This window comes from Populus alba, chromosome 15 (genome assembly GCF_005239225.2).
Source record: "Populus alba chromosome 15, ASM523922v2, whole genome shotgun sequence".
Lineage (NCBI taxonomy): Eukaryota > Viridiplantae > Streptophyta > Magnoliopsida > Malpighiales > Salicaceae > Populus > Populus alba.
In genome coordinates, this window is record NC_133298.1 from 9,437,377 (window position 1) to 9,464,989 (window position 27,613).

The window sequence follows — 27,613 nt, forward strand, 5'->3', positions numbered from 1 at the left end:
TAGATGTAAAGTATAATTTTTTTAAAATATAAAGACAAAATAAAAAATCAATAAAATTACGAGTTACTTAATTTGACAAGAGAAAGAATAAAATAAAAAAAAGGTTTTAATAGCTAAGAATTGATTTGAATATTAAAAACTTTTTGTATTTGTCTATTTGTATATAAATTTCTGAAAATTAATTTAACATTCATTTTTTTTTATTTAACAAACACATTTCTTTGTTTTAAAAAGATATAACTCTATTTCAAAACAAATTTTTTAACCAAGGCAATTTCTTATTCACCCTAATATGTCCAAGCATCAATATTACTACTGTTAGTGTGTTTGATATTGTGGTAACTGTTATAATTGTGGTTTGAAAAAAAATTATTTTATAAAAAGTACTTTTAGTTGAGGTTGGTTTAGAAAAAATATATGTTTAGTTAAAAACTGTGGTTGAAACTGAGGTTGAACAAAAGTAGTTTAATATGTTAAAAAATACTTTTTAAATTGAGGTTATAAAATAACTAAAAAAGACATATATTAATATTAATAGTTTTTAATTGAAATATTGTACATTTAACTACTACTATTACATCATGAAATAAACATCACTTTATATAAAGTATTTTTTACTGTTCCATTAAATTATTTGTAATTCCATCACGCACGAAATCCATCCCACAAGAACTACAGTTTCCATGGCTTCCTAAGCATGCAACAACATCAGGTAAAATATCATCAGAAAAAAAATTGGAATTGCGATCAAATTCTGCAAATGCTACTTATCATGCGATCTTCTTATAATATATGTAATGTCATTGAATAATGGTAAATATTAGTTTTTTTTAAAAAAACACAATATCTGAGAAATGTTTTTGGATTTTTTTTTATTTTACTGGGTCGGACCTAGACACCAGGTATTTAGGTTTGGGTCGAACCCGGTCCGGCCATGAACAATGGAGAAGCTCTCTACTGTTCACATGAACAGTGGAGCATGTAGAAGACGAAGAAGAAGGAGAAGGAGAAGGGGAAGATAAAGAGGAGTGCCTGGCGGTGAAAACGGCAGAGGTAGATGGCGAGTTAAGAGAGCTGCTATTCGTTGTGCTATTTTCTGGTCTTCTTCTTCGGACAATGGATAACGCAAAAGACAAAAGGGAAGGAGAAGGAGAAGGGGAAGAGGGAGAGCAGTGGCTGGCAGTGAAAATGGCGGAGGGCGGTGGTGAGCTGCTCTTCACTGTTCATATTTCATGTGAACAGTGGAGAATGCAGAAGACGAAGGAGAAAATGACGGGGAAGGGGAAGGAGAAGGAGAAGGAGAAGGAGAAGGGGAGGAGCAATGGCTGGCGGTGAGCTGAGGGAGCTGCTCTCCACTATGCTCTGTTTATGTTCTAGCCTTCTTCTTCTTCTTTTTCGACGCCTCTGTAAAATACAGTGTTTATAAAAACAGTTGCAACAAACAAGAAACGTAGCATTTCGAAAAGCATGTAGTTTCTGCTTCAACAAAACTAAGTTTTAAACACAGATAATGGTAGGGCCCATGCATGAAAAATGCGACTCGTTTTATAACCAAACAATATGTTGCAATTGTTAAATAAAAATACTGCCACAAACACTGAGCTAAACAGGCTCTTAGAAGGATGCGAATTGATGATAAAGTTGTTGAATTTATTATTATTGTTATATTTTTCTTTTATTTTTTCTTACAATAATTCATGATACGACAAAATGTTTGCCAATTTTGATAAAAGAATAATAAGAAGTGATTAGAATTGGGATGTGGTTATAGATCCAAATGTTATAAATATCAATTTTTTGTAGGTGTAATTAAAAGGTTGTGTGGTAAGAATAATTGATCTTTCCGTTAGGGAAAAAAAGAAGGAGAAATTCTAAACTTAAGTCGACTAGCCTAAGAAATTCACCTGAAGGGGAAACATTGGAAAAATATATTGTCAAGAATGGGATTCGAACCCATGCCCTTTCGGACCAGTACCTGAAACTGGCGCCTTAGACCAACTCGGCCATCTTGACATTGTTGTTTATAGATGGATTATAAGGTTATATATATAATTTAAAATTAATATAAAAGTTCGGTTGAAAAATAAGCCTCCATTCTCATATATATAAAAGTTTTTTATTTAACAACAATTTTGGTTTTGGTTGATGGTTAAGGTTTTGCCTGTTTAAAATTGAGGTAGTTATTGATTTTTGCATGAAAATATATTAAAATGTATTTTTTTTTATTTTTAAAAAATTATTTTTAATATTAATATATATAAACAATTAAAAAATAATATTAAATAAAAAAAATTTAAAATTTACCCAATATGTGTTTGAAACGCTATACCAAAGAGGGGTATAACTTTTACCTCCGAGCAGAAAAATTCAAAAGTACCAATTATTGATTAAAGCTACTATAAATGGACTTCAACATTCTTTTCCATGATTGGTGGGATACATCTGTAACATCGCCAAGACAACGAACAACTGTTGCTTTGAATTTCTGAACTATAGCCCAGTCGATCAAATGACCACTACATTGTACAAAAGCTGCAAGGTTTTCTAGGTTTAATTGCGTTATGAGAAGACAGAAGTAAGAACTGTTATCCACCACAGGCGGCTGCACCAACATCCAGCAGCGCACCCTCCACCATAAATGGCCGAATCAGATTCAGATCACCATCTGCACAAGAGAAGACTATGGCTGAAAGTAGACAAGGGGTTAGCAAAACTGCTCGCAAGAGCACTACTAGCTAGACATGAACCATCAACGCCACCACTTCCATCCTCTGTGAGCACCTCTGTCAAAGGCGTCGCCGTCGATCTCTAAATTCCTAGCTATATGGGGTACTGTATATATGTCTTTTGGAGTGGAAGTGGGAATCAAGCACAGCGCCAAGAGGAATGCTTTGTGTTGCACATGCTCCCACTCTTTGTTCTCATTAAGATCGATGATTTTGCTGAAGAACTATAACATCGCAGCCAATTTGCCACGTAATTTGTGACAGCTAAATCCCGATCGTGCAGTCATAGTGAGGTCTGTGGCCTCCACTTGCCCTCCTTCAATTTGGGCATCAACTTTCACTAGCTACTCTTAATAATTTTATTTTCTGGCGATGTTGACTTGGGAAGGCTGCAGCTACTGGCCTAATTAGTGGAAACCCTATTCATATCTTGTTTATTACTATTTAAACTATTTATTAAACAATACTTTTGAGTATTATATATAGAGCTTTTGGAAGCCGATTAGGATTTGGGGATGATGGGTTAAGTTCCTTCATCATTGGAAAACTCCAAAAAAGTGTTGGATCTTTACAAATATATATTATGTTGATTAATGCATTTTTCAAGCATTAGCATGCATGCATCTTGTTAATTAATTTGTTGGGATTTTTGAGTTCAAACGTTTTTGTTTTAGCATTTTGATACATACCTTTTGTTCCTTTTGAATGAAAATATCCTGAAAAATCCAAGAAAAAATCAGAAAACATAAAAACATGGAAAAAAAAAAGGAAACCAAGAAAAACAAATTATATTCATAAAACCAAGCCTTGTAAATAGAAATATGCTCATGCCAATGAAATAGGTTAATTTTGGAGGATGATTTTCTAAGTTTTTCAGTTTGCTGGTTAATTTTTCAAGTTTTAATTTGTTAAGTTCTTCAAATTAATTTTTTAATTTTTATTATTTTAAAAATTAATTTTTTTTCGGTCTAGCAATCTTTTTCACAAGAGCAATACAATTACTCCTGGAAAAAAAGACGAATATACAAATACTTAAGAGAATGAAAAGTTAAAAGAAAAAAAAGAGAAATCCCAACTTTTTATTGCTGTTCATATTTACATTACACAAGGAACAACTTTGCAAATCTATGATAAACAAACTTCCACACATATAAATTAAACTAAACACCTTTTTATTTACACATTTTCATCTTCGGTGGAAAGAAATATATAGCATTTCATCTGGTTTTCTTCTGTTTCACAGGCCCTCTTGGTATCTTGTTAAGAACATTGGAATCAAAGCTCTTAAACATTTTCTTAGCTCGTCGAATCAATTTCCCAGCATACTTGTCAACCTCTTCCTCATATTTATTATAGAGAAATGGCAGAGTTTGCAAGCAAACAAAACCTTGACACACAAGAAATCAACTCGTTAGTCCTACAATATGCATGGATGGGGCAAGTATATGTTTGATTAAGAAGGCAGTAAATGCCAGAAATTTCTTACTCACATAGATACAGGAAATTCAAGAAGGTGAAATAGTTTCCAATCACTGATAATAGATAGAGAAAGAATATTGTCTGATAACAAATACACGAGAGAACAAAAAAAACAAAGATTAATGTTAGTCATGTGCCAGTAATTGATCAAGAATTTGTTTCAAATTAGAATGATTGTTGTTAATGAATGGCAAGTATACCATGAAGAAGAGTGCTGGTTCTCTTCCACGTGCGATGTCCATGAACTTTGACAAGACCTCATTGGATCTTCCATGGAGGGTGAAAGCGAGTTCCTGGAATGTAGATTTGTCTAAAATACTTGTTGGGAGCTCGGGATGATTCCTGAAAAACAGTTTATGATTCAGTCCAATTAATGCAGTGGCTAGGAGTTACGTAAGAACAAGTAAATATATTATTGACTGGGATTTAGGACTGCAACTTTGTGATCTAGAAAATAATATAATTCTGCTGGTAAATATAAGCAAAAATCATACGGGCGATTAATTATTTACCAATTGAAGAAATCTGCGGTGGTGAACCATATGAATACAATGAGCATTGCAGCGATGGAGATGTGACTGAAGAGAGTCACAAGATTGTACTCCGCAACCTCGAAAAGAAGCCACAATACAGTCATTCCAACAGAAAGTGTAGCTGACACTTTTTTGTTTTCCCATAATAATACATCAGCAACTGCAAATTCCAAGAGCAAAGCTTAAGAAACATGATATTTATGTCGGTTTTGCAATGAAACAATGAAGCTGAGAGTATAATCTAACATAAGCATGTTTGTCTTAAACGCCCTATAGCTAGATTGGACACATAAGAACATGCTGTACCTTGTCCTCCTCCTAGAACAGAACGTATCGGTCTTTGCCTCCCAAAAAGCTTTGTCCGCGGCGTTGTTTCATTATCGGAATCCGATGAGTAAATCGGCATGATTACGATCCTGAGGACTGAATATAAGAACTCCCCTTTTTGTTTCTATAAACAGGTAAGATGGCTAACGAATCTGTGCTGGTAAGATTTGCACCAGCTGCTTATAAATTAATAGATGAGCATGCATGATCGATAGGGTTCTAAGCTTTGTGGTAAAGAAAGGTATGGACGTAAACAAGCAAGGCATGGCTTGGGGCTTGGCCTTGAAGGTTGCTTTGCACGGCCGCTACTGCTATATATATATTAACAAAGAAAAGTGTTTTTGTTTTTAATCTTGTCATGTTTTTTATTCTGCTTTACCTTACAAAGAAGAATACCAGTTCCTGGCTGCGAGGGCATTCTACTACGAGCCACATGATCATTTTCTACCCAAATTTCAAGAACTGATAAGCATCTGCCAGCCATATTCTGCATGATGGAACTCAAAATAGACCACAGATGCACGCACCTGTTTGCAAAGTAACAGTGATCCTGGCTTTGTAATTATATTTTGAGATTTAATTTAATAATTTATATTATTAGATCGAGATAGTTTTTTTTTTATGATATTAGAGTTTTAATAACTAAGCAATTACGAGCTTGAAGCTCATCATTCTTATTTATTTAATAAAAATTAAATATAATTTAATGTGGGCCTGTGCAAATTTTAAGTTCAAAAAACACTTGAGGAATTGTGTTAGAGAATAATATAAATCATATATTAAAATCTAATATAAAATTTTAAACTATTAGGTTGAGATAATTCTTTAATAAATTTTAATTTATTATTATTATTATTATTTTGTTGCAAAATTTTAAAACTAAGATGCGTAAGAAATTCAACATATCTTCGAGACATAATGATTTGGTTATTTATAATAAGTTTATAATTAATTAAATTTAGAGAGTTAATATATGAATTATAAGAGTGTGTTTGATAGTATGATAGTTGTTGCTTTTTAAATAATTTTTTGTGTTGAAATACATGTCAATGATTTTTTTTATTTTTTAAAAATTATTTTTCATATCAGTATATTAAAACAATCCAAAATATACAAACTGTATTAAATTTTAATAAAAAAAAATTAAAATATTTAGAAATATAATTTGCACTTCTAAATTAAAAGGATTAAAGTGAAATACATACTTAACTACGAAGACTTAAAATGAATTTTATCGAACAAGAAATGAAAGTAAACAGATGAAACAAAAAAGCATGAAGAAACAAAAAAAAAGAAAAATTATCTTGAATTAAAAACACTTTGAAGTTACAATAAATTTAATCCTCCCACTTCGATTTCATATTCCAATTAAAAGTTTATTTTTTAAAATGTTTTTTTTTAATTTATTAAAATAATATTTTAATTTTTTTAAATTTATTAAAATAATTATTTTTAATATAAACCCATTAAAACAAATTAAAAATAATAATAAAAAAATCAACCTTATTTTTTTTAAAAAAAAAAACACTTTATAATAATAATAATAATAATAAAAAAGAACCAACCACGCTAAAACCCCAATTCTCAAAACCCCAAATCACTGATCAGTACTAAATGCTTTCAATGGGGTCTCTCTATATCTCCCTTAAAACCCCTCCAAAACCCTCGAAACCTCCAGATCCCATTTGCAAGATTTATGCAACAAAAGCAATGGCTGGATCAAAACCCACAGAAGTTTCAAGCTTTCATTTTAGGGACTTGACGGAGAGTTTTGCCATGGATGTTAAGAGGGCAGAGAATAGACCATTGATCGCACCTTTTTACAATAGCCTCATCGAGGCTTGATAAAGTAGAAAATGTGGCAATTAGGATTGATTTGAGCAATGGCTGTGTGGGGTGGGGTGAGGCACCGATATTGCCATTTGTTACTGCAGAGGATCAGTCCACTGCTATAGTTAAGGCCAGCGAGGCTTGTGAGTTGCTGAAGAACAGTCCATCGATGACGCTGGGCTTGGTTTTGGACATTCTTCCCGGACACGAGTTTGCTTCGGTGTGTAGAATTGAGGATTTTAGTTGTTTTTTGGTATTCGGGATTTGAATTACTTGTGGTTATTTATGGTTTTCTTAATTTGGTGATTGCTTGTTTTATTCAGTCTTTTAATAGGAAGTGGACTATTTGGTTTATTGATTTTCTTAGATTGGATTTATATGATGCCTGTGTTACTCTCTCTCTCTCTCTCTCTCTCTCTCTCTCTATATATATATATATATATATATATATATATATATATATATATATATATAGTAGTAGAGGATCGAACTGTCGCACATAAGAAGCGTTGCAATATGATCTGGTAACCCTGCTTCTGCTGATAGCCTTTAGTTCTTGATGTTTAATTATAATTCTGATAAAACATATAAAAATAGCTGTTTACTGGTATCAAGTTTGATTCAACATCCATTGGATATGTGATACTCATGTCCAAACTACATGTGCTAACAATGTGGTGGAAACGTGACATTCTTATAATCTGTTTTTTTTTTTTTTTTTTTCGTGTTAGAATCTTCACCTTTCAAATAAAAGGGATTTCTAGTGCTCATTGAACTTTCTTCTGCATTTGAAGATTAGAGAAGGAGTTGAGATGACATTAACTGATGCAGCGACTAAAAGCATCAGTGTACCTTTGTGGCGATTGTTTGGTGCAGCTTCTGATAGCATAACAACTGAAATAACGGTTCAGTGCATTCTTGGTGATTCTCTTATTATTTTGGTTATTGATAACTTTATCCTTTTTCTTTCTGTGTTTTATTATACGTTTGTCCTGCAAAAGCAACTCCTTTTTCTATGTGAAAAGTGGGGAAGGGTGTGTTTTGTCTCTTTCTCCACATTCTCTGTTTTACCAGGTGTGGTGTGAAAAAAAGTGGTTTTTGTTGTTTCCCTGTGTGCGCGACACAGCTTTTTGCTGCATTATGTCCATTTTGGAGCACATGCCAAATAGATTTGAACTGCAATTTGTGGTTTTGGCATACTTGATGCATTGGCTATGAAATGTGGCCTCATTCATACTACTACTTACATATGCAGATTCCAATCGTATCTCCAGCAGAAGCTGCTGAATTGGGAATTGGCTTCAAAGTACCTAAAACAAGGATTCAAAACTTTAAAGTTGAAGGTGTGAAAGAACCTGAGGGAGGATGTAGAGGTTCTTCAAGCTATTCGTGCGGTTCATCCTGATTGCTTATTTATCTTGGATGCTAATGAGGGTTATAAACCTGAGGAAGATATTGAAGTTTTTGAAAAATTTCACGGTAATTACTCAGTGATGTTGGCTTCAGCTTATCAACTAACTTGATATGAAGAGGGGATTCATGGATTGTATTTGAATCCCTCTCTAACGCCCCCAGCCCACCCCTCTTTCCAATAAAATTGCATTCAATTTCAAGAATTTAGGCTTTTCTGATCACTGAAACTAACTTAAATTTACTTGTTTCTTTCAGAAATGGGTGTAACTTCCATTTGTTTTGAATAACCAGTTCATAGAGATGATTGGGAAGGTCTTGGTCATTTTACCCATATTGTGAAAGGCAAATATGGGGTATGTGTTGCAGCAGATGAGAGTTGTCATAATTTAGTTGATGCAAAGATAATAATAACAGGAAATCTTGCTGATGTCGTTAACATAAAGCTTGCCAAAGTTGGCATTGTTGGGGGACTTGAAATTATTGTGGAGGCAAGGACATCAGGATTGGATCTGATGATTGGTGGAATGGTTGAGACCAGACTAGCCATGGGCTTTACTGGTCATCTTGCTGCTGGATTTGGCTGTTTCAAGTAAGAATTGTGATGTTATGGTCCTTTGTTGAAAAAATTTACATAATTAGTTTAGAGACCATCTAGATTAAGTCATTTCCTGCTTTTTATTTAGCTACTGATGCATTGTAATATAAGTGAATCATGTTAAAAGGATGATGGTCGCTTATCCTTGTCTTCAATTTTACCATTGTCTCTTATATTCATGTGTTACATATGAGCATTTTGCTAAATCTATTGGAACATGGATAGTTTTAATTCCATCAACTACTTTTGCTTAGAAGCAAGTGCAGGTGTATGACTTAGATTCCTACATCACCCATTATCAAAGAGCTTGATTACTGAAAAATCACTTAATCTGTTTCTCCTAAAAATAAAGAAATCTTAAATAAAACAACAAACAGCATGTTATTGCAAACTAGATTCTCTTAACGGTTGCAATGCTAAAATCACTTCTTTTTTTCTTGATCTCTTTGGCATCTAGCGTTGCCCTTTCATAAGTTGCATGATGCCTTTTTATCTCCGAGCAACACTGCCTCTGCAACAAAATGCGTGTATGTATGCTTTGGGAAGCATCACAAGCTTTCCTGGATCATAATACTAGTTAGCTGTATGTAAGGGCACGCATTCTGTTAATTCATTTCAGCTTTGATTTATTTGGTTCATTTTGAAAATCTCAGCATTGCTCATTTACAGAACTGGACCAAACACTGGGAAAGAGAACAGAATTGATCGAAGCAATTTGGTGTTCAGTTTCTCTTAAAAGAACAAAAAGTTAGTTGAATATTTGGAATCTCACATCTGCCCTTGAATGTAACGAGTCACCTCCACAATACTCTTTGCAAATCTTGTCCATCCTTTCCGGGCTTGGGGTCTAAATGTGTGTAATTATTATTCTGATATTGTTATTACTTAGGACTTTATCTAAATATGACATTACTAATTATCAAATGCAAGGAACAAATTGTGCATTGCTTTGAAATAGAAATTTTCCTAATGTCGGACTTAAAGTAGAATATCCATTTCTTCCAAGATTGCTCTCGTGCACATCAAACCATTTAACATGAGAGATGGAATGAAATTCTCTGCTCTTTCTATCTGAACAGACCGAGGCTAGACTAGATTCTTTGAGTGCTAATCAAAGTGAATTGAAGAAAGTACCAGGAAACTGCACACGTAGTATAATTTCATTCAACTTAAATCTACCTTCAAGGATGAAGATGGAACAAATAATTTCACTAAATGAAAAAAGGTTGAAGTACAAATACAAAAGAGGTTCTTTCTCATAATTCCATAGCCATATCTATCAAATTCACAAATTTTCTTAGCTTTTTTGGTACAAAATCTTTTCCCTCTCTTGATGGGGCACACTCTGGCAGGACAAGAGTTTCTGCTTCCTTTGCTTTCATACTCACAAGTTCTTGTGCTTACTAAAACACAATAGTTATCTATATGTAGGTGAGCAAAAGTTTTATGGATAACTGGTAAAATTTCCTTTCACATCATTATGCATTTTTAATCCTTGAGCAAACTAAACATGCGTAATAAATCCTATCTAGAGCTTGTAAAGATGGGCTGGAGATTAGCTTTCAGCAGTCAGCACATGAAAACTTCACTTCAACTGATTCCTATTACATGCCGCCTCTATACAATTACAAAAGACTCGTCTTTTTTCATGGGTGTTGTTTTTGTTTAGTCTATTGTCATGTGTATTTACTCTTACATTACTGTAGTCAACTGATGTCTCTCCTGTTTGCCTACCTGATTTTAAATCAAGATAAACTTAGGCTAGAAGAACTATATTACTCTGGTGCGCATATGACGAACTTTAAATCAAATGACGTGCAAGGATAAAAGTGTATGCTATTCTACGCTTGCATGTTACACACATGATTTGGTTTCTGTCTCCTATTGCTTTTGGTGTTGGTCTACACGTTGTTGTGTTGGAGACCAGAAACTATTGATATTAGAAATGTGCTCTCTGTGAATTCTCCTAATGTTGTTTTTGTGAGATGAAAATGATACTTCTTCCTGAAATTTTGGTTTTTTGCCAAACATTTGACTAAAAATGTGGTGATTAGTGACTGAAAAACTTGACCCTTGGCCAAGGTCCAGAGAATAGGAAATTCCATGGTTTTTGTGGTAGACAACTGTAAAATCCGTGGGATTTGTTAAAGTAAGCTAATCATTGTGAAATCCTTATCCTTATTCAGTAGAAATTTTTGACTGGAGTTAGAAATGATGTAAAGGGCTTTAGTGAACAGTGAACAAGCAAGCATGAAGATTGAAAGGGGAGTGCGTTATGATTATTAAGGACCCACATAATGATTTCAAGCACTCTGATCCTTGACTCGGAGTGGACCTTGTAATCCTAGTAGGACCAGCGAGGATTCATTAACACCAATCTGTCACTTTCATACTCTTAAACATGGCAATAGTATCATACTTCACTATAGAATTGGAAGGGATTATGAACATATTTTGGCACGCTTAGAAATGATTGAGCACAGGGTCCTTGTTGGTTATTGTTAATGCGTTTCGTCTTCTTTAAACTACTCTTACGTGATCATTCTACGGAGAAGGATAAATTACTACATTTGCAGGATTCATCATGTTTAGTTTAACCACTGTGCATTAACCTAAAGTATAATCATGGAAAAAATAGTTGCAGATGCAACTAAGGGTTGATTAATGATTTGTCTAACTGTTTCTTACTGTCTTGTTTTTTTCAGATGGCTATCTAACATCTTTCCTGTCATGATTTCGTTTAGTAAGAACTCTTGAGTTAGGACTTGCTCAGGAACATCCTTTTCTACTAGTGGGCTTGACTCCATGCGTTGAGGTACTTTCTTTTTTTTTCTCGTAAAAAGATTAAGCATGCTTAACAAGACAAAAAAGGGGCCAAAAAAAGAAGAAGAGAGAGGTCATGACTGCCTTGGCCATGCCAGTATGTTGCTCATCTCGGTGTGATAACTGATAAGCCTGGTAATGAGGTGATAAGTGATTGGTGCAGTGAATGTATGTTAAATCACTGCATTTAACCGAAATATTCAATGATTTCCAAAAGAAAGGCAGTTGTGTAAGCGAGACACCTAAGGAATTATCCAGCTATTATTAGTACTGTATTTGTTCAGATGTTTGAATTTCTGAATACAGCCCCCCTTTCAATTGGTGATCTTATTTGGTTTAAACATATTTTTAATTGGCATTGCTTGCTGACATCCTTTTCATGTACTCGCCCTCCAACATTTTAGGGTTTGTAAGTGATTGCAATCAGCTATAAGGTTGATTACAATATATTATGAAGGGGATTGGTGAATCATTTTCTTTAGTAGTTGCAAAGATTTGCTTTTGTCTTCCACCGAAACATAGAAAACCCTTTATTCATTTCAAGAAATCTGAGATAAATCCTGTGTGCCTCAGCTAAAAGGAAAGATCAGTGGCAAAAGCAGGCGCCTACAAACGCCAAAGCTTGCATGCTTTACGCTTACTGATTTGCATTCCTTTTACAAAGCCACGAGATTCTTATTGTTGACAATATTTCACCGTGGCTACTTCAGATCTATCTATGCTTCTCGTCTGTTTTTTTTTTTTATAAATATTTTGACACAGATAAAACTTAGTTATAGCATGCAATCAGTGTTTAGGAATTCAATGAGTTATTGTTAGTAGCTAGTAGTTAATAACTTAAAAAGTTTGCAAGGTAGTGGAATCATATTAACAATAGGGATGGCAATGGTATTCATGTGTTGGATTTCTTGATATTTATATTTTTTAAATTATTTATTGGATAAAAAAAATTAGATATCTATAAATTATTCATTGGGTTTCGGGTATCTATATGATTATTTATTATTATTATTATTCAATAAAAAAATAAAATAGTTAACATATATATATGTTTTGCAAATATATCTATATAATATAAATATATATTTTGGATTAAGTTCGAGCGGGTTTCAGGGCAGGTTTGACAATATTTATATTCTATTTATTATTCATCGGGTAAGGTAAATATCCAAAAAATACTTATACATTTGGGTCGAATCGATATCCATCAAATTCAGATTAAATTGTCACTCTAATTACCAAGATGGATCGAAATGTCCAATTTTGCAAAGATAAGGGACTATTCTAGTCTATGTTTGTAATGAAATAATTTTTTTTGAAGTTAAATTGAGTATGAAGTACATTCTGAACTAGTTTAATTATTGAAAGTCACATTTGAAAATAAAATTGTTAGCGTTATAGCTATGATGATGATTTAAAAAGATTAGGGATAATAATTTGATCATTAGCTCGGAAAAGAATTGAGTTTGTCTCTTTACTTGGAAAATAATTGGATTTAACCTTCTAATCGGAAGAAGATTATGTAAAGGTTTGGTCCAACCCACAAAAAAAATTGATGTGTGATAGTGGAATTCATGAACAAATCAAAGAAAAAAGTAGGTGATTTGGTAAACTTCTATAAAACTTAGTATATTCTCTCTAAACTTTATTTTTTTCATTAATGAATTTATATTATTAATTGCTTGTTGTTTGCCTAAATGTTTAGAATTGTATGTTATTATATATTAAAAAATTAATTTGTAGCTTTACCTTGTATATGTAATTCACCTCCTTTTAGGCTCCCCTATGCTATCCCTCTCGGTTCTAATGAAAGCAGCATGGATTATGAAAGTAGGTGGCAAAATGCGCATTTTGAATGTTGTTTTCGGAAGGAATCAAGTTAGACAAGCTTTTTGAAATAATCCATGCATATAAACAAGAGGCATGCTCTAAAAAGAAAAGAAAAAGGCATGATGGGCACGAAGCAACTTTCTGCTACGCTACCACAAAAAAGAAGAGAAAAAAGAAGGCAACTTTATGCTATAACAAGCACCCATAATGAAGTGTGATATCAAGAATCACAATCATTGTCGGAGATATAAATAATGGTTACTTAGGCGTGGAATTCTAAAATCAAAGTCAAATAAATGATGAGAGCATGTGGCAGCGCAAGGAGAAATGTGAAGAGGGACAAGAATTCTCGATCATCAAGAGAGAAGAAAATGATGAATTACACTTACAATATGTGAAATGAAGCTCAAGATATCTTTAACTACTAGCAAGGACATGCTTAGCTAAGTGCCCAAGTGCCCAAGTGCCATGACTTGAACACCAAAAACCACCGAAAGCCGAAAGGCAGAATTAAATGATTAGATTTAATTGGATAGGTCCTCCACAATCACGCTTAAATGATTAGATTTTCTCAGCATCGATGCCCAACCCATCTCAGATTAATAAACAAATGGAATTATTGGTGTATTTTAACTGGTCAGGGGTTAAATTTACTCTTTTAATATCGTTAGTTCAAGAGCTATAAATTTTATATAATCATTAATTTTAGGATTTCGGAGGTTTAATCAATATGCATGTAAACTGGTCTAGACACCCACAATTAAAAAAATAAAATAAAAATAGAAAACTTATGCCATCCTCTCCTCCAACTCGAAATAGAAGGCAGCCATGTTTTATAGTATGTGTTACATGAATCCCTCCGTGTTTTTGAGAATCAGATACATGCACCACCATCGATCAACATGCCCATGCGTGTGATCTCATGCTAAAAAAACCTCCTTTCATAGGGTCATTCTTTCTCATCCTCGATTTAAATGCAGGAAAACCCATTAATATATTGCAGACAACATAATAAGCACAAGAAATGACATTTGTAAAAGTCTTTGGTTTAAGCGGCTGATCCATTGGTGTTCATGATTCTCTTGTTGAAAAGATATTGAACTTTGAAGTACATGAACTTTATTACTACATGAATTTTGAAGGAATCTAGACCACCATCTATATATATGAACTTTATTAGTACATGAACTTTGAAGTAATCCAGCTAATAAATGAATTAATTTAGTGTTCCTTTGGTATTGTTTCTGTCCATGCATTTTGGTCTAAAAATCAAAAGCAAAAGCAATACCAAAGAGGTAATTAGTTAAAAGCGCTTGAAAAGCGCTTTTCATAAAATTTGAAATTTTTTTTTTTTAGCTTGGAAGTAATATGTTTTTGATGTTTTCAAATCATTTTGATGTGCTGATCTCAAAAATGATTTTTAAAAAATAAAAAAATATTATTGACATGCTTTTCTAAGTGAAAAGCACTTTGAAAAGCAACAGCAACCATACTCCCAAACACCCTCTTATAATAACATTTCTCTATTCTCAATAACGGAAAAGAAAATAGGGTTTGAACTTGAAAAGAGAAGTATTTGATATTGATGGTGTTAGATTAATATACCTTGTAGTTCATTAGTTGTTTATACATGGTATTATTATATTCATGTAAATACATATTTATTATTAATAAAGACTTAATTTATATTTAGTTTTCATATAATATTAGATTAATAAATCTAATATTTGATTTATGAATCTAGAGTATATATAAAGCCTATGAGACAAAAATACTTTGCAAAAGAAATTATAAAGTTTTTATAATTATAGGATTCCTATTGCATCAAAGCATTGTTCCTAAAATATTTTTATTTGATACATACTATGTTTTTTTTTTTTTTTTTTTCTTATGAAAGGAAACAGTTGTTCTCATAAGTTGAGGTATAAAGGATACTTAGAACTAATATGCAGATGGTTGTCATAAGACATGTAAAATGAACTGACCTGCATGAGAATTTTATATGGAGATATCATTTGTGTATATGAAAAAGCTTACGTGGCGGTTGTGTAAGTGATCTTTAAATTTGAGAACACTAAATTATATTATATAAAGAGTGATATGTTTTGATCATGTTACATGTTATCTTGGTAAAGGTAACAAATGGATAGATATTGGATATAACATAAACTATATGAAGATATTTGAGTGATTAAAAGAGGATTTGTCACTCTAAGTGAATTAAGAAAAATGTTCCACATGCTATCAAATAGTATTGATTGTTAAATCCTTGTGTAAGGTGGAATGAAATTTGAAAAGAGTTTCAAATCTTATTCAAAGAATCAATAACTATAATGCTGCGACCATATATGATTTGACATGACAGACATACTTCATACTAAAATTTCTAAATCAAAACATTATTGATGAAGGGATAATAATTACATTTAGAAACCAGTTGTTGAAAGGTTAAGTCAAACAATTTATTACTTTTCTAATATTTGGAAGATCACACATTATTAAATGGTGCACTAGATCTTTATATATAAATTAATTAATTATTGAATTAATAGTAAATTAAATTGTTTGATTTATTTAATTTTATTTATTTAGAATTATAATTTATATTTGGGCCAACATATTAGGAACTTAATGAGCCATACATATTAAGAACTATTAGTTAGAAATTAAACTTGGATAATTAATAAAGCGTGACTTGATTGAAAATAATTTTAGAAATTAAACACTAAAAATGTATTTAATTCAAGGATTATAATTCTAGTTCTAGAATAATCAAGTAAGGACTTGATTGATTAAATTTCTAAAATTATCCTTAAATAATATATGAATATTATTTAAGGGGCAAATAGAGATTATGTTATTTATAGGGTTTTTATGATTTTTTTTTATTATAAATATAGAGTTTTGCCTCTTATTTTTTTTATGAGGTTGTCTGTTGATAAGAAAAAAAAACCCTATATAAATCACAGAATAGAGAATTAGTACTCTATGTATAACAATCCATCTCTTGTAAATAAAATTCATCTCTCTTAAATAGAAATTTTAAAAGATTTCTCACTAGTGGTTTGTGTGAATTATCATTGAAGGCCAGACAATTTGATAGTTTATGACTTGCAACAACTCATTTTTTTTAAAAAGTTATTCAAATTTGAAGAAAATCAGATCTTTAGATAATAGATTTCTAAACCACTCTAAATTTATTTAACGGAATCTTAGAGATTTCTAAATAATTTTATTTTATTTTTTTATATTGTGTATGACATCGACAACCCAACATTTGGTGTACAAGTTTTTCTTTGTTTTGACATCATGTCTACAGAGAAACTAGAAATTTGAATGGTGTTTATTAATTTAGAATCATTATTGATAAATCCTGCATCGGTGTGCCCCACCACAAGACCAACATCATGATAAATTACTTTTTTTTTTTTTTAATTAGATAACATGCTCTGTCTCTAATTATTGAAAAAAAATTATGATAAAATACTCAATGATTTAAAACACAGAAATTGACAACAAGTGTGACGAAAAGCATCTTGGATACCCAATTCAAATGTTCACAATGGAAGTACAGAGAAATGGGAAAGTTTTGATAGGCAAATCCTTCTTTCTTTTTTGTCATTAATGCTTTTTATTGAAATGACAGAACGTGTTTTCTTAATTAATTATTTCATATAAATCTGGCCACAAGGACATCATGGAATTCCTGTTTCAAAAGGGAATCTTGATAGATAGATAGAGATGAAATAAAATAAAAAAACTTGTTTTTCTTTCATCCAAAGAAAATTCCTGTTTCAAGATTCAAAAATATGGAGCCAGTCCAGGAATATCCAAGCATTTCTATGCCTAATTTGTAACTATAGAGGTAGCGAACTGCAAAATTAAGAAAAGCTAAATGAACCAGGCAATTCACTATTGCATCGTCTGTTGCTTCATATTCAATTGTTAGGCTGTTTGGAAATGCTTTTCATAAGTAATTTTAAAAAAATTTGAAATTTTTTGTTTTGAATTAATATATTTTTGATGTTTTCAAATCATTTTGATGTACTAATCTAAAAAGCATTTTAAAAAACAACAGCAACCACACTTCCAAATACCCTCTAGTGTGAATTCACACAGTAGTTTTTCTTTTTTTCTTGAGCTTTTTTTTCTTAATAGGATACTTCTTTGTTTATTCTGTTCATGATTGTCTTTGATAATTTGTTTTTAAGAGCTGGATGTTAGTTTATCAGGGAGGAAAACATTTTGTCATTTTTCCCATGCTCAATTTTGCGCAATATTGTTTTAGGGTTTTCAGTTTTCCAAGAGATTAAAATAAAGGGACTGTAATTGATAAATAGAACAAAAGTCAGGATTTATAGGGAGCAAAAAATTAAAAAACTATGGAATTCAAGGGAGAAAAAAAGAAAAAGAAAAAGAAAAAGAAAAAAAAACTGGTTATTAGCGCCACCACGAGAATCAATTGTCGACATGCACCACCTATAATAGAAGAGAGCATCGAGACGGTCTCGGGCACATCAAGAATGCCAAGTTTTAGAGGTTGGAGGACTCCACATGCGTTGCCAAAACGCGATGGATCCATTCACACACTAGGCATGAAGAACAAGATTTGACCACCCGAGTTAATGATCATTATCTCGATCTTGATTTTAATTTTAAAATTAAATTGATAATGAATGATTTGCTTGGTAGCCTCCTCAAAATTAAAACAAGAAACTAAGCTTTTTTTTAAAAAAACCATTCACATTAATCGGGTTGGTTTTAGTGTCATCAAAATCAAATCAATTAGATGAGCTTCCATACAATTATTAGTTCGAAACTCGGTGTGTGGAAACAATCAAGTCTATTCGTTCCAAAGCAAAGACTAATGACAGGAAGAAGAGTCCCCCACGACTTGCTCAACTCTTTTACAAGAAAACAAAGTGGTTTAAGATTTTTGGTAGCTAAATTTATATGTACTCATTTTGACAGAGATTGCGACTAATTTTACTAAAAAATACTTACAAGAAAAGAAAAGATGCTACCAACATCTCAAATCCATACAACAGAGCTGTTACAGTTGTGAATTAGAATGGGGATTTATTGAAGGAATAGTGGACCCTTAATAACTTGAGTTTTCTTCTTTCGTATTGGTGTTTGTGAATATGATTGTTATTGCTTTTCAAATAACTTTTTTATAAAGATGTTTTTTCATTTTTAAAACAATATTTTTAAGAACAAAACTTCAAAACAATCCGAAATATATAAAAAAAATAATTTTTTTAAAGAAATACGGTTTGCACTGCATTTCCTAAATGAACATTATAGTTTAAGAGACAGGTAACAAAATACCTCTTGCACTCCATTGCTTACTTCGAATAGTTTTTTAATATCTTAAAGTTAATGAGCAGGATAAATTTTAATAATTCTAAAATTTATAGAATTTAAAACTATAATTTTTAAAAAATAAATTTAAAATTTGAAGGATAAATCTAAAAGAAAACTTATGCCATGCTGTCCATGGCTATTAGTGCCGCACAGGTATTCAAACTAGAGACCACAGATCCCTCTTGGCCCCACGTCTTCACCAACTCAGCTCTCCCCTAACATTTGTTACTCTATAAATTGAGAGGGTGCCCAAGCGTACTACACTGCCAACCCCACAACTCTCTCCCATTCAGTCATTCACACACACACACGAAGTTTTGAGATTTGAGCATACTTTTCTAGGTTCAAGTGAGAATGAAGACATCTTACATGGTAGCTTACACTCTAATGGTGCTTCTTCTGGTTCAAGAACATGTCAGAGTGTCTGCTGTGACATGCAGCCCAGCACAGCTGAGCTCGTGTGTGAGTGCAATCACATCTTCCACCCCACCATCTAAACTATGCTGCAGCAAGATCAAGGAACAGAAGCCCTGCCTTTGCCAGTACCTCAAGAACCCGAACCTTCAGAAGTTTATCAACACACCAAATGCCAGGAAAGTTGCTAGCACCTGTGGAACTCCCTTCCCCAAATGCTAGATGATCTAGTAGAACCTTAAGTATATGATATAGAGTTTCGTCTCTCAGTTCTTCTGTATCCTGAATGGATCATGTGGGTTACTGCATGATAGAAGGGTGGCGAAGATTATGAGAGTCGGTGCTTTGTTTTAAAACCTGGTGTGGTATAATATTGTGTATGCTACTAGTAGTGGAGCACTAGTTAATGGAAATAATGTTGGGGTCATGGTCTCATTTCACCAATTTCTGTCTCTGGTGTGGTTTATTGTATACTAGTTGGAGATTTGGAAGGCATTTGCTGCAATATTTTGAAATTTGAATATATGATGGATCATTAGTTCATCACAACATGTCCAAAGACTCCCGATTCTCTCTCTCTCTCTCTGAACACAAACACACACGCATATTCACAGAAAAGTTTTGTAAATGGCAATTGCAACACTCACACTTGGGAGAAATTGAGAAAGGGGAGCTACTTCAGCTGAGTAATCCAAGACAAGCTGACCAAGGCCTCCCAAATTCACAAATAACGAAGGTACTACTCATTCTTCTTTCCCTTGAATGCTCTTACAATTCAAGGGAAGCAAGCAAGACAATAAAATCTTTCAAATTAAACTGGCATTACATTGCAAAATGATTAATGGTTTCAAAATGTAAACCGGGTGTTCGAAGATTCAGTTTCAAGTTATGACAAAAGTGTAGCAAAAACCAAGTTTTAAGGAGCAGCTACATTATATAATCTGTTCTGGCTTTAGTTATAGCTGAAACCCAGAGTATATTCACAGAAATACTGAGTTATCAAACATGGCTGGCTAAAGTGGAAAAAGGAGTCATTTTTGTATTGGGTAGGAGTCGAAAGTGGAGGTGACATCAACACCAAGTAGAGAACCAACACTAAACGAATTAATGATTCCTTTTTATTGAAATATGAAGATGAAATAAATATCCCAAACCATCATCATCCACAGTGCGTTCAATTGATGTACAGAAAAGAATCTTGAATGCTTGGAGAGAAACTCCAAAATTCCTTTACAATGTACAGAAAGGTAAATACTTGCAAACAAGAGAAGTGTTTCTCACAAATGTAGAAAGTTTGAAATTGGGTTCCAGCCCATAATCCATGGTCTCTTATCTGTAGGCAGTGCAAAATTGAGTTCAAACATCTCCTTTGACATGTTTCCTCCTTCACAGAAGCCTACAAGTTTTGCCACTATATCAGCACTCTCCTGTATATGCTTGGCATCATGAGGATCTGTCCACAGTTTGTTAACAAACTGCAGCCTTCTCTGCTTCCCATCAAGTGGGACATTCCATTTGATGTATAGTGCATCTCTCTCTTCCGTAGTCAGACGCGAGGCCAACCTTTTTGCGAGGAACTCCTTTTCACGTTTCAATGCTCTAATACTGCAAGCCAATATGAGACAATAATTTTAAATATTCAATCACTTTGAAGATAAGGAAATGAGGGGAAATGCCTGTTCTAATAAACTCCGCAAGAGCAAGAGAGATAGAAAGAACCTTGAAGACAGAGATATTGCAGACTCATCTCCAAAATGAGCTGGGCTTGCATTGCCAAGTTCTGCCAAATGCTTCTGCAACCAAGTCAAGCGTCTTAGCTCCACCTCCATGTATATTTGATCAGCAGGGTCGCCACTGAATAACAAATAAAACTGTGTCCTATGGATGATGGACACATAGCACACATCCCACAACTCAATGATCAACTGTCTTTGCTCCCTAAAAGTTACATGCCACGAAACTTGGGGCTCCTCTTGCTCATTTATATTCTCCTCCTCCTCCTCTATATTATATCCAGCTGCTTCATTTGCTTCCAGCTCAAGCACCTAAAGGAATCATAAACACGGATGATTTGTGTTTCAATATATTGAAGGAAATCGGAAAAGAAGTGGCCGCAATATAATTTCAACGTATATGTAAATGAAAAAGAATTGGTTGGTGCAGTGAAAATAAATTGGAAGCAGATGAAAGAATAGGAATATAATAACTGTTGTACCTGGCAAACAAGTAGCTGCTTTTGGTATTGCAATTTCGCCACACGTTCTTTAAGTTCAGTCACATAGGCTCTTATGTTTCTGACATTCTCCTCTGCTGCATTCTGAAACATCTTCTGCATTTTCTTCATGTTCACTGAACTTGAGCGCCGATAGCCAGGTGTCCCTTCTCTTGATGAGACATCCCCACCTTCTTCATTCTTTTTAGGAGTCTCTTTCTCAGACTCTGGCAGGGTCTCACTGGCTGTAATGTCATCATTGTACGGATCTCTATTCTCAATCTCATTTTCCAAAATTTGCCGAGAAGTTGATAGAGGAGAACAAGGAGACCTTATAAAATTCTGTCTGTTAGCGCCGTTACTTGAGGCCAAAGGAAGTATCTTTTTCTTCTTCTGTTGATTCTTAGTCTTGGGAGTTACTTCACAGTTTGATTGTGGATTATTGTTTGGGAGAGACATTACTAATTTGTCTATAGACTTCTGAACATTTTCGAGCTGCTCTTCAAGATCTGCTATAGTGCTGCCCTGTGAATGAAGCCTTGTTATTTCATCCTTGAGATTAGCACTGACACTCTTGTTAGGAGCTACGACACTTCCAGCTTCAACTTCTTTTGGAACTGGTTGGATAGTGCGCATTTCCCTGATTTCTGCTTGCAGTTTAGCAATTGTCTCAGCTGCATCTTGGTTACCCAGTCTATGACAAGCCACCTCCTTCTGTAGTACTTCCAGAGCTCGATTTGCTTCTTCTCCAAGTTGCTCCTGAAGGTGTTCAAGTTTGCGAATTTCATGCATCAATGTGAAAGGTGCAGTTGATGATTGCCTCATTGACTGCCTTAGCATCGTCTTCCTGGTTCTATCACAGCGGCTTGGCTCCTTGCTGTCGAGATTTGGCAAGGATGCTTCAGAATAAGAGAGACACTTCTTCACCGATGGGCAGGGTGATTCCAATGTGCTAGAAGCCTGTCTATCCTCTTGAAGTTTTCTGCGCAATTCATCCACCTCAGATTGTGCAAGATCTCTTTGGCGTTTCAGCTCCTCCATTTCCATCTCCATCTAGACACGTTGAGATAATAAGATACAAAGGCAATGGATTCATTTGCATGGTTATAATTTTGAAGTCAAATGAAAGTTGTATGGAAACTCACCTCCTGAATTTTCAAGTCCTTTTCCCTTGAAGGGTCAGGAGTGCGCAGCTCTGCTTCCAGCCTGGCTACTTCCTTCTGCAGATGTTTCACAAGCTGCTTATCTGAAACCACCTAATATAGTTTTACATTAAAAAAAAAAAAAGTATCAGTATTTTCATGCCTTTTTCATTTGAACTAAGCAAATTCAATTAAACAGGTTGAGAAACAAAACATCAATACCATGTTAACTTGAGCATTGTTAGTGACTTCCTTAGCTCGTGTGGCAAAGTAAAGGGTATTTCGGGATTGTTCAACATGGCTCAGAGCTGGGCTTAGAGTGCATATGATGGCAGTGCGTGCATTACCACCAAGTGAGTGCTGCAATATGCGAGTAAGCTTCGAGTCTCTGTATGGTATATGTCCACTTCGTTTTCCAACACTATATGGATAAAAAAAAAAAAATACTGTTAACCAATTCAAAAATGGAAATCACTTTTACATTTCTATGTGAAAATGATAGATTTAAGGTACATCAAGTTTTAATAGATGACTTCAGAAAAATCTTGACGAATGTGAGTCCATGTACTGCTATAACTGAGAAAGCTTGCTAAGAATAAGAATCTGACCTGAGCTTTCTAATCACAGTTGTCAGAGTCATCAAACTAAGATTAATATGACAACCTTCCCTGAGTCTGGCACCATCTGCATGTGTCTGTGAAGCTCTTTCACTTCCAGCTAGATCTACAAAATTCTGCAAGTCATTGTAACCCAAGAGTTAGAATACATAAGAATGACTGCACTTTATATGGCGACTCATTGGGATGGAAAAATGGAATAAGGCAGGAGTTTCTGATTTTTACCAGGCTTGCAACGAAAGATCTCACACAATCTGAATTTTCTCGAAGTGTACTCTCTATTGACTACATCCAATACCAAAAACAACTCCCATGTTAGCTTTCACAGAAAAACTGTTATAACTTGAACCAGTACATAATATGATTCATGAATCTTACCAGCCTTATAATTTGGTGTGACCGTGAACTAGTATCATTAAGGGCAGTTTCCCCAACTTGCCTTTGCGCTACAGCACAAACAGAAATGAGTTAATCAACTGCCAATCAGCAATGTATTTGCAAAGGAAGAAGCTTCACCAAATTACCTTCACAAATACTGATTAAATGCCTTAAATGCTTATCATTACTTGCTGTCTCTTCTACCAACTTCTCAACCACAGTACCTTTCTGCAATTGGGAATCACAGGAAATACAGTAAATGGGAGAATCATTCAGAAAAGCATATGAAGTTCATTTTTTACTGTAGAAAGAAAATCATAAATGCAATACCTCCGGGTCATCTAGAAGCTTGAGATTGCGACCAGATTCGGAATTTAATAGGTCCCTGACATTTTCATTATAGATTTCTAGTCCAGAAATCCTAATTGTAAAATCTCTTTCCGGAGTCTGCAGTAAATCCAAAAAAAAAAACCGACAAATTTGTAAGGAATATTTTTCTATAAACTCAACAAACTACACCAGGAATCAGAATCCGACTTTGCATTTTCAAAATCTATCAATAAAATTAAGAAAACAAGAAGTGAATAAGGTCAGTTTTTGATAAAGCTTACATTGATTATATGCTTATATATGTCATTAACAGCTTTCTCAGTTATCCCTCTCATCGTGTATGTCTTCCCACTGCTAGTTTGCCCATATGCAAATATGGTTGCTGTAATGTAAATATGGATGAATTATTTACTTAGTTCAGATGCACTACCAAAACACATAGCAAGATTTACCAGTAAGGGAAGATAATATCACCGTTTATGCCCATTAAAGCAGACAAAGCAACATTTTTCACTCCATCTTCATACACAGCTTCAGTTATACTAGAAGGATCAAAAACTTTATCTGAAAGAAGAAAAACCTCAACAACTTAATTATGACATGAAATGACAACCAGCTATTATAATTCAAACAACAAAAGCACAAAGAAAGAAAGCTGCAATTAAATTACCAAACACGAAAGAAGCCGGTTGAGCTGCTCGTTCTTGAGAGGGTGGCTTAAAGACAATAGTATGGTCATCAACACAGTCCCAAGCAACTTGGTCTTTAGCTAACTGTTCCTTCTTGTTTAAAGGCCTTAATCTTACAGTAACTACAATCTTCTCTTCTTTTGCTTTAGCCCCTCCTGGGGTTGTTGCTGGTGTCCTTTCAATCTTAGAAGCTGGTGTTGCTGGTGTCCTTTCAATCTTAGAAGCTGGTGTTCCTGGGGTTCTTATTGTCATCTCTTTTTTTGGGTCAAAACCTACTCTCTCTTTAGAATCCCACTCACAAGAGACCCAAAAATGGAAATCACCAGCCTCAGCTTCTCTCACTGGAGAGACTAACAAAGAGGGACCACTCTTTCTTGGATGCAAAAGTTGTTTATACAAATAAGTAGCTGCAAAACCCAATATGAAAACAAGATCAGAGGTTGCATGAAAAAGACCCATTTCTTCTTCTCCTGGTCAATTTTTTCCAGAAAATCAATTTTCTCTAAAAATGAAACAGCAGAAATTGAAAAAGGAAACAAAAAGGTGTCAAGTTTTTTCCATTATCTGTTCACTTTCTGTTAGAACAAAATTGATTGTTCATGAAAGCAAAAAAAAAAGATCCAAATGGATTGATCAAATGAAATGAAATGCTTTGATTGCGCTGTCAAATTTTAAACTTTCCTAAATAAAAGTATTAACATCCTTTCCTAATTTATGCATTATCCTGTAAATGAACACAGATCAATCACAAAAAAAGAAGGTAACTAGCTATTTTTAAAATGGGTTTTCGATAATCAATGTAAACTAAATCATACAAGGAGAGTTAATCAAAACCCTCCAAATGGTAACTAATTTAAGCTCTAAGTTCTAGTATTTACCTTTAATAAACCTGAGGAATCTACAGACAATCGAGAGAAAAAAACCAGCTAAACAGGCAAAATAATAGGACAAAACGTAAATGAAACAAACACTTACATAAATCTCAAGCCGAGATAGGAGATCCAGCGAAGAGGTGATGAAAAACTGGGGTTTTTTTGAGAGAGAAAGAGAGGTATTTCTTGCAGGGTTCCAAGAAAGAGAGTGATTGCTTTGTTTGCCTTCTTTATGATGAAATGAAAAGCTGTGCGGTCATTACATTTTGAATTTGATTTCTAACGGCTAGTTCGTTTTTTCTTTCCCAGGATTCTTATTTCTTCATTTTAAGGGCAAACTACTAATATACTCTCTATCTATTGAGTATGTTTCAATTTGGTCCTCTATTTTATTAAATGTTACCATTTATCTGTATAGTATACCAAATTAGTTATAAAAAGATTGAGTAATAAATTTCTAAGTTAACAAAAAGTATAAGACCAATTTCATCAGTTTATCAAAGAAGTTTGCTAAAAGCTCTTTTCTAATACCTTTCAAATTAGTGGCTTGCTGAAATAGTCGAGAGACCCAAACAATTCTGGCATAGTATTGGTGCATCTAGTAGTAGAAGGACCAAATTGAAATCCATACAATAAATAAAGGATATGCCATCCATTTTTCTTTTTTAAGGGGTTTTGAGAATGTAATACCATTGTTTTTTAAATTTTAAAGTGTTTTTTTTTTAAAAAAATATTAAAAGAATATTTTTTTATTTTAAAAAAATTATTTTTAATATAAAATATGAAAAAATTTAAAAATTTAAAAAAATAATTTAATCTTCTTAAAAAATATATATATTTTTAAAAAAGTTGCTGAAATCTTGATTTTAATTGCAAAGTCAAGCGGGTCCGGGTTCCAAAGTTTTTATGTAACGGTTTATTTCCTGGTTTGATAATTAATCTTTGCAGACAAAAGGACAAAAAGGAAAAATACGAATGTGGTGAGGGCCCTTTCTAAGGATTTGGCATTATTAGACTTCTAGACATCTAGTCATTTATTTAATTTTAATTTATGTACAATTAGAACTGCCTTACCCTCTTGGATGGCTTTTCTTTACGTCTTGCTTGATCAAACAAAATAAAGACTTAATTACGTGGTGAATAGAAGATCATATAATTTATTTTTAATTTATTTTTTATAATATTATTATATTATCAAAAAATATATTTCAATATCGGATTAATGCTTTTTTGCACACAAAAACAAAATTAGTGCTCGCAAAAAAAACAGCAAGGACTACTAAAACTAACAGTAATGCAAAAAAGCAACTTTTTTTAAACTATTCATCATGCGCCATTTAAAAAAAAAAAAACATTCCTTCATATTTCTCCATGTGTTAAATATTTTTTTTAAATAAAAAAAATTATATACACAGTATTTTTTTTGACATGTTTTCGTAATTAAAAAAATTATAAACAAAAATTAATAACTTTATGCATACTTATAATAAATTAATAAAAAATCATGTGTATTAATAAAAAAAAATATATAAATAACTAAAAATAAAACTAGAAAAATCAAAAACAGGTATAGATTAAGATATTTAATCTCACAAGAAAAGATATTTACTTTGTTGTGTTTGCTACATTTGTTTATTAAAATAATTTTTTTATTCAATACTATATAAAGTTACACATATTATAAGCATTATCTGAAAATAAATATTTTTTATTTTAAAAATAAAATTTATTTATATAAAAAATTAAAAAAAAAACATGTTTAAAAATCAAATGCATACAAAATAGCAAAAAATAATCATCATTTAAAAAGAGTTTCTCTAAAAAAATAAAAAGAAAAACAGTATTAATCTAAAAATAAATAAAAAAATAATTTTAAAAAAAATATATCAATTAAAAAAAATAAAAATAAAAACAAAAAATTAGTGGAACTCTTGACATTTGCAGTTTATTTAATTTTCTTCGTTTTGGGTAACTACATGGGTTCAAGTTAATATTTTTTTTTTATATCATTGAACCAACTTGTGAATTAAATAAAA

At 32.9% G+C, this 27,613-nt stretch overlaps 3 protein-coding genes, 1 non-coding gene and 1 pseudogene across 4 annotated transcripts; 2 read left to right on the plus strand and 3 right to left on the minus strand.

Annotated features, from left to right (window-relative positions):
* Positions 1-1,932: 1,932 nt before the first annotated feature.
* On the minus strand, positions 1,933-2,013 carry TRNAL-CAG (transfer RNA leucine (anticodon CAG)). Its single transcript has one exon. It is a non-coding gene; the product is annotated as a tRNA-Leu (tRNA).
* A 1,761-nt stretch (positions 2,014-3,774) lies between these two features.
* LOC118037345 (reticulon-like protein B9) lies at positions 3,775-5,219 on the minus strand. Its single transcript, XM_035043303.2, has 5 exons — positions 5,045-5,219; positions 4,718-4,898; positions 4,406-4,547; positions 4,217-4,286; positions 3,775-4,113 (listed from the first exon to the last, which is right to left on the minus strand). The coding sequence occupies exons 1-5, from the start codon at positions 5,142-5,144 to the stop codon at positions 3,944-3,946; spliced, it is 663 nt and encodes a 220-aa protein (XP_034899194.1). The 5' UTR covers positions 5,145-5,219; the 3' UTR covers positions 3,775-3,943.
* A 1,406-nt stretch (positions 5,220-6,625) lies between these two features.
* On the plus strand, positions 6,626-13,321 carry LOC118037382 (L-Ala-D/L-amino acid epimerase-like; annotated as a pseudogene).
* A 5,850-nt stretch (positions 13,322-19,171) lies between these two features.
* On the plus strand, positions 19,172-19,886 carry LOC118037368 (non-specific lipid-transfer protein 2). The gene has a single exon (XM_035043337.2). It carries the CDS (start codon positions 19,278-19,280, stop codon positions 19,557-19,559), a length of 282 nt encoding a protein of 93 aa, XP_034899228.1. The 5' UTR covers positions 19,172-19,277; the 3' UTR covers positions 19,560-19,886.
* Positions 19,887-20,433: 547 nt separating this feature from the next.
* Positions 20,434-25,831, minus strand: LOC118037367 (kinesin-like protein NACK1). The gene is made up of 14 exons (XM_035043336.2): positions 25,681-25,831; positions 24,687-25,112; positions 24,491-24,580; positions 24,298-24,398; positions 24,017-24,133; positions 23,833-23,914; positions 23,687-23,754; positions 23,534-23,593; positions 23,300-23,424; positions 22,914-23,112; positions 22,695-22,805; positions 21,553-22,602; positions 21,057-21,382; positions 20,434-20,942 (listed from the first exon to the last, which is right to left on the minus strand). Exons 2-14 carry the CDS (start codon positions 24,955-24,957, stop codon positions 20,615-20,617), a joined length of 2,928 nt encoding a protein of 975 aa, XP_034899227.1. The 5' UTR covers positions 24,958-25,112; positions 25,681-25,831; the 3' UTR covers positions 20,434-20,614.
* Between the last annotated feature and the right edge of the window lie 1,782 nt (positions 25,832-27,613).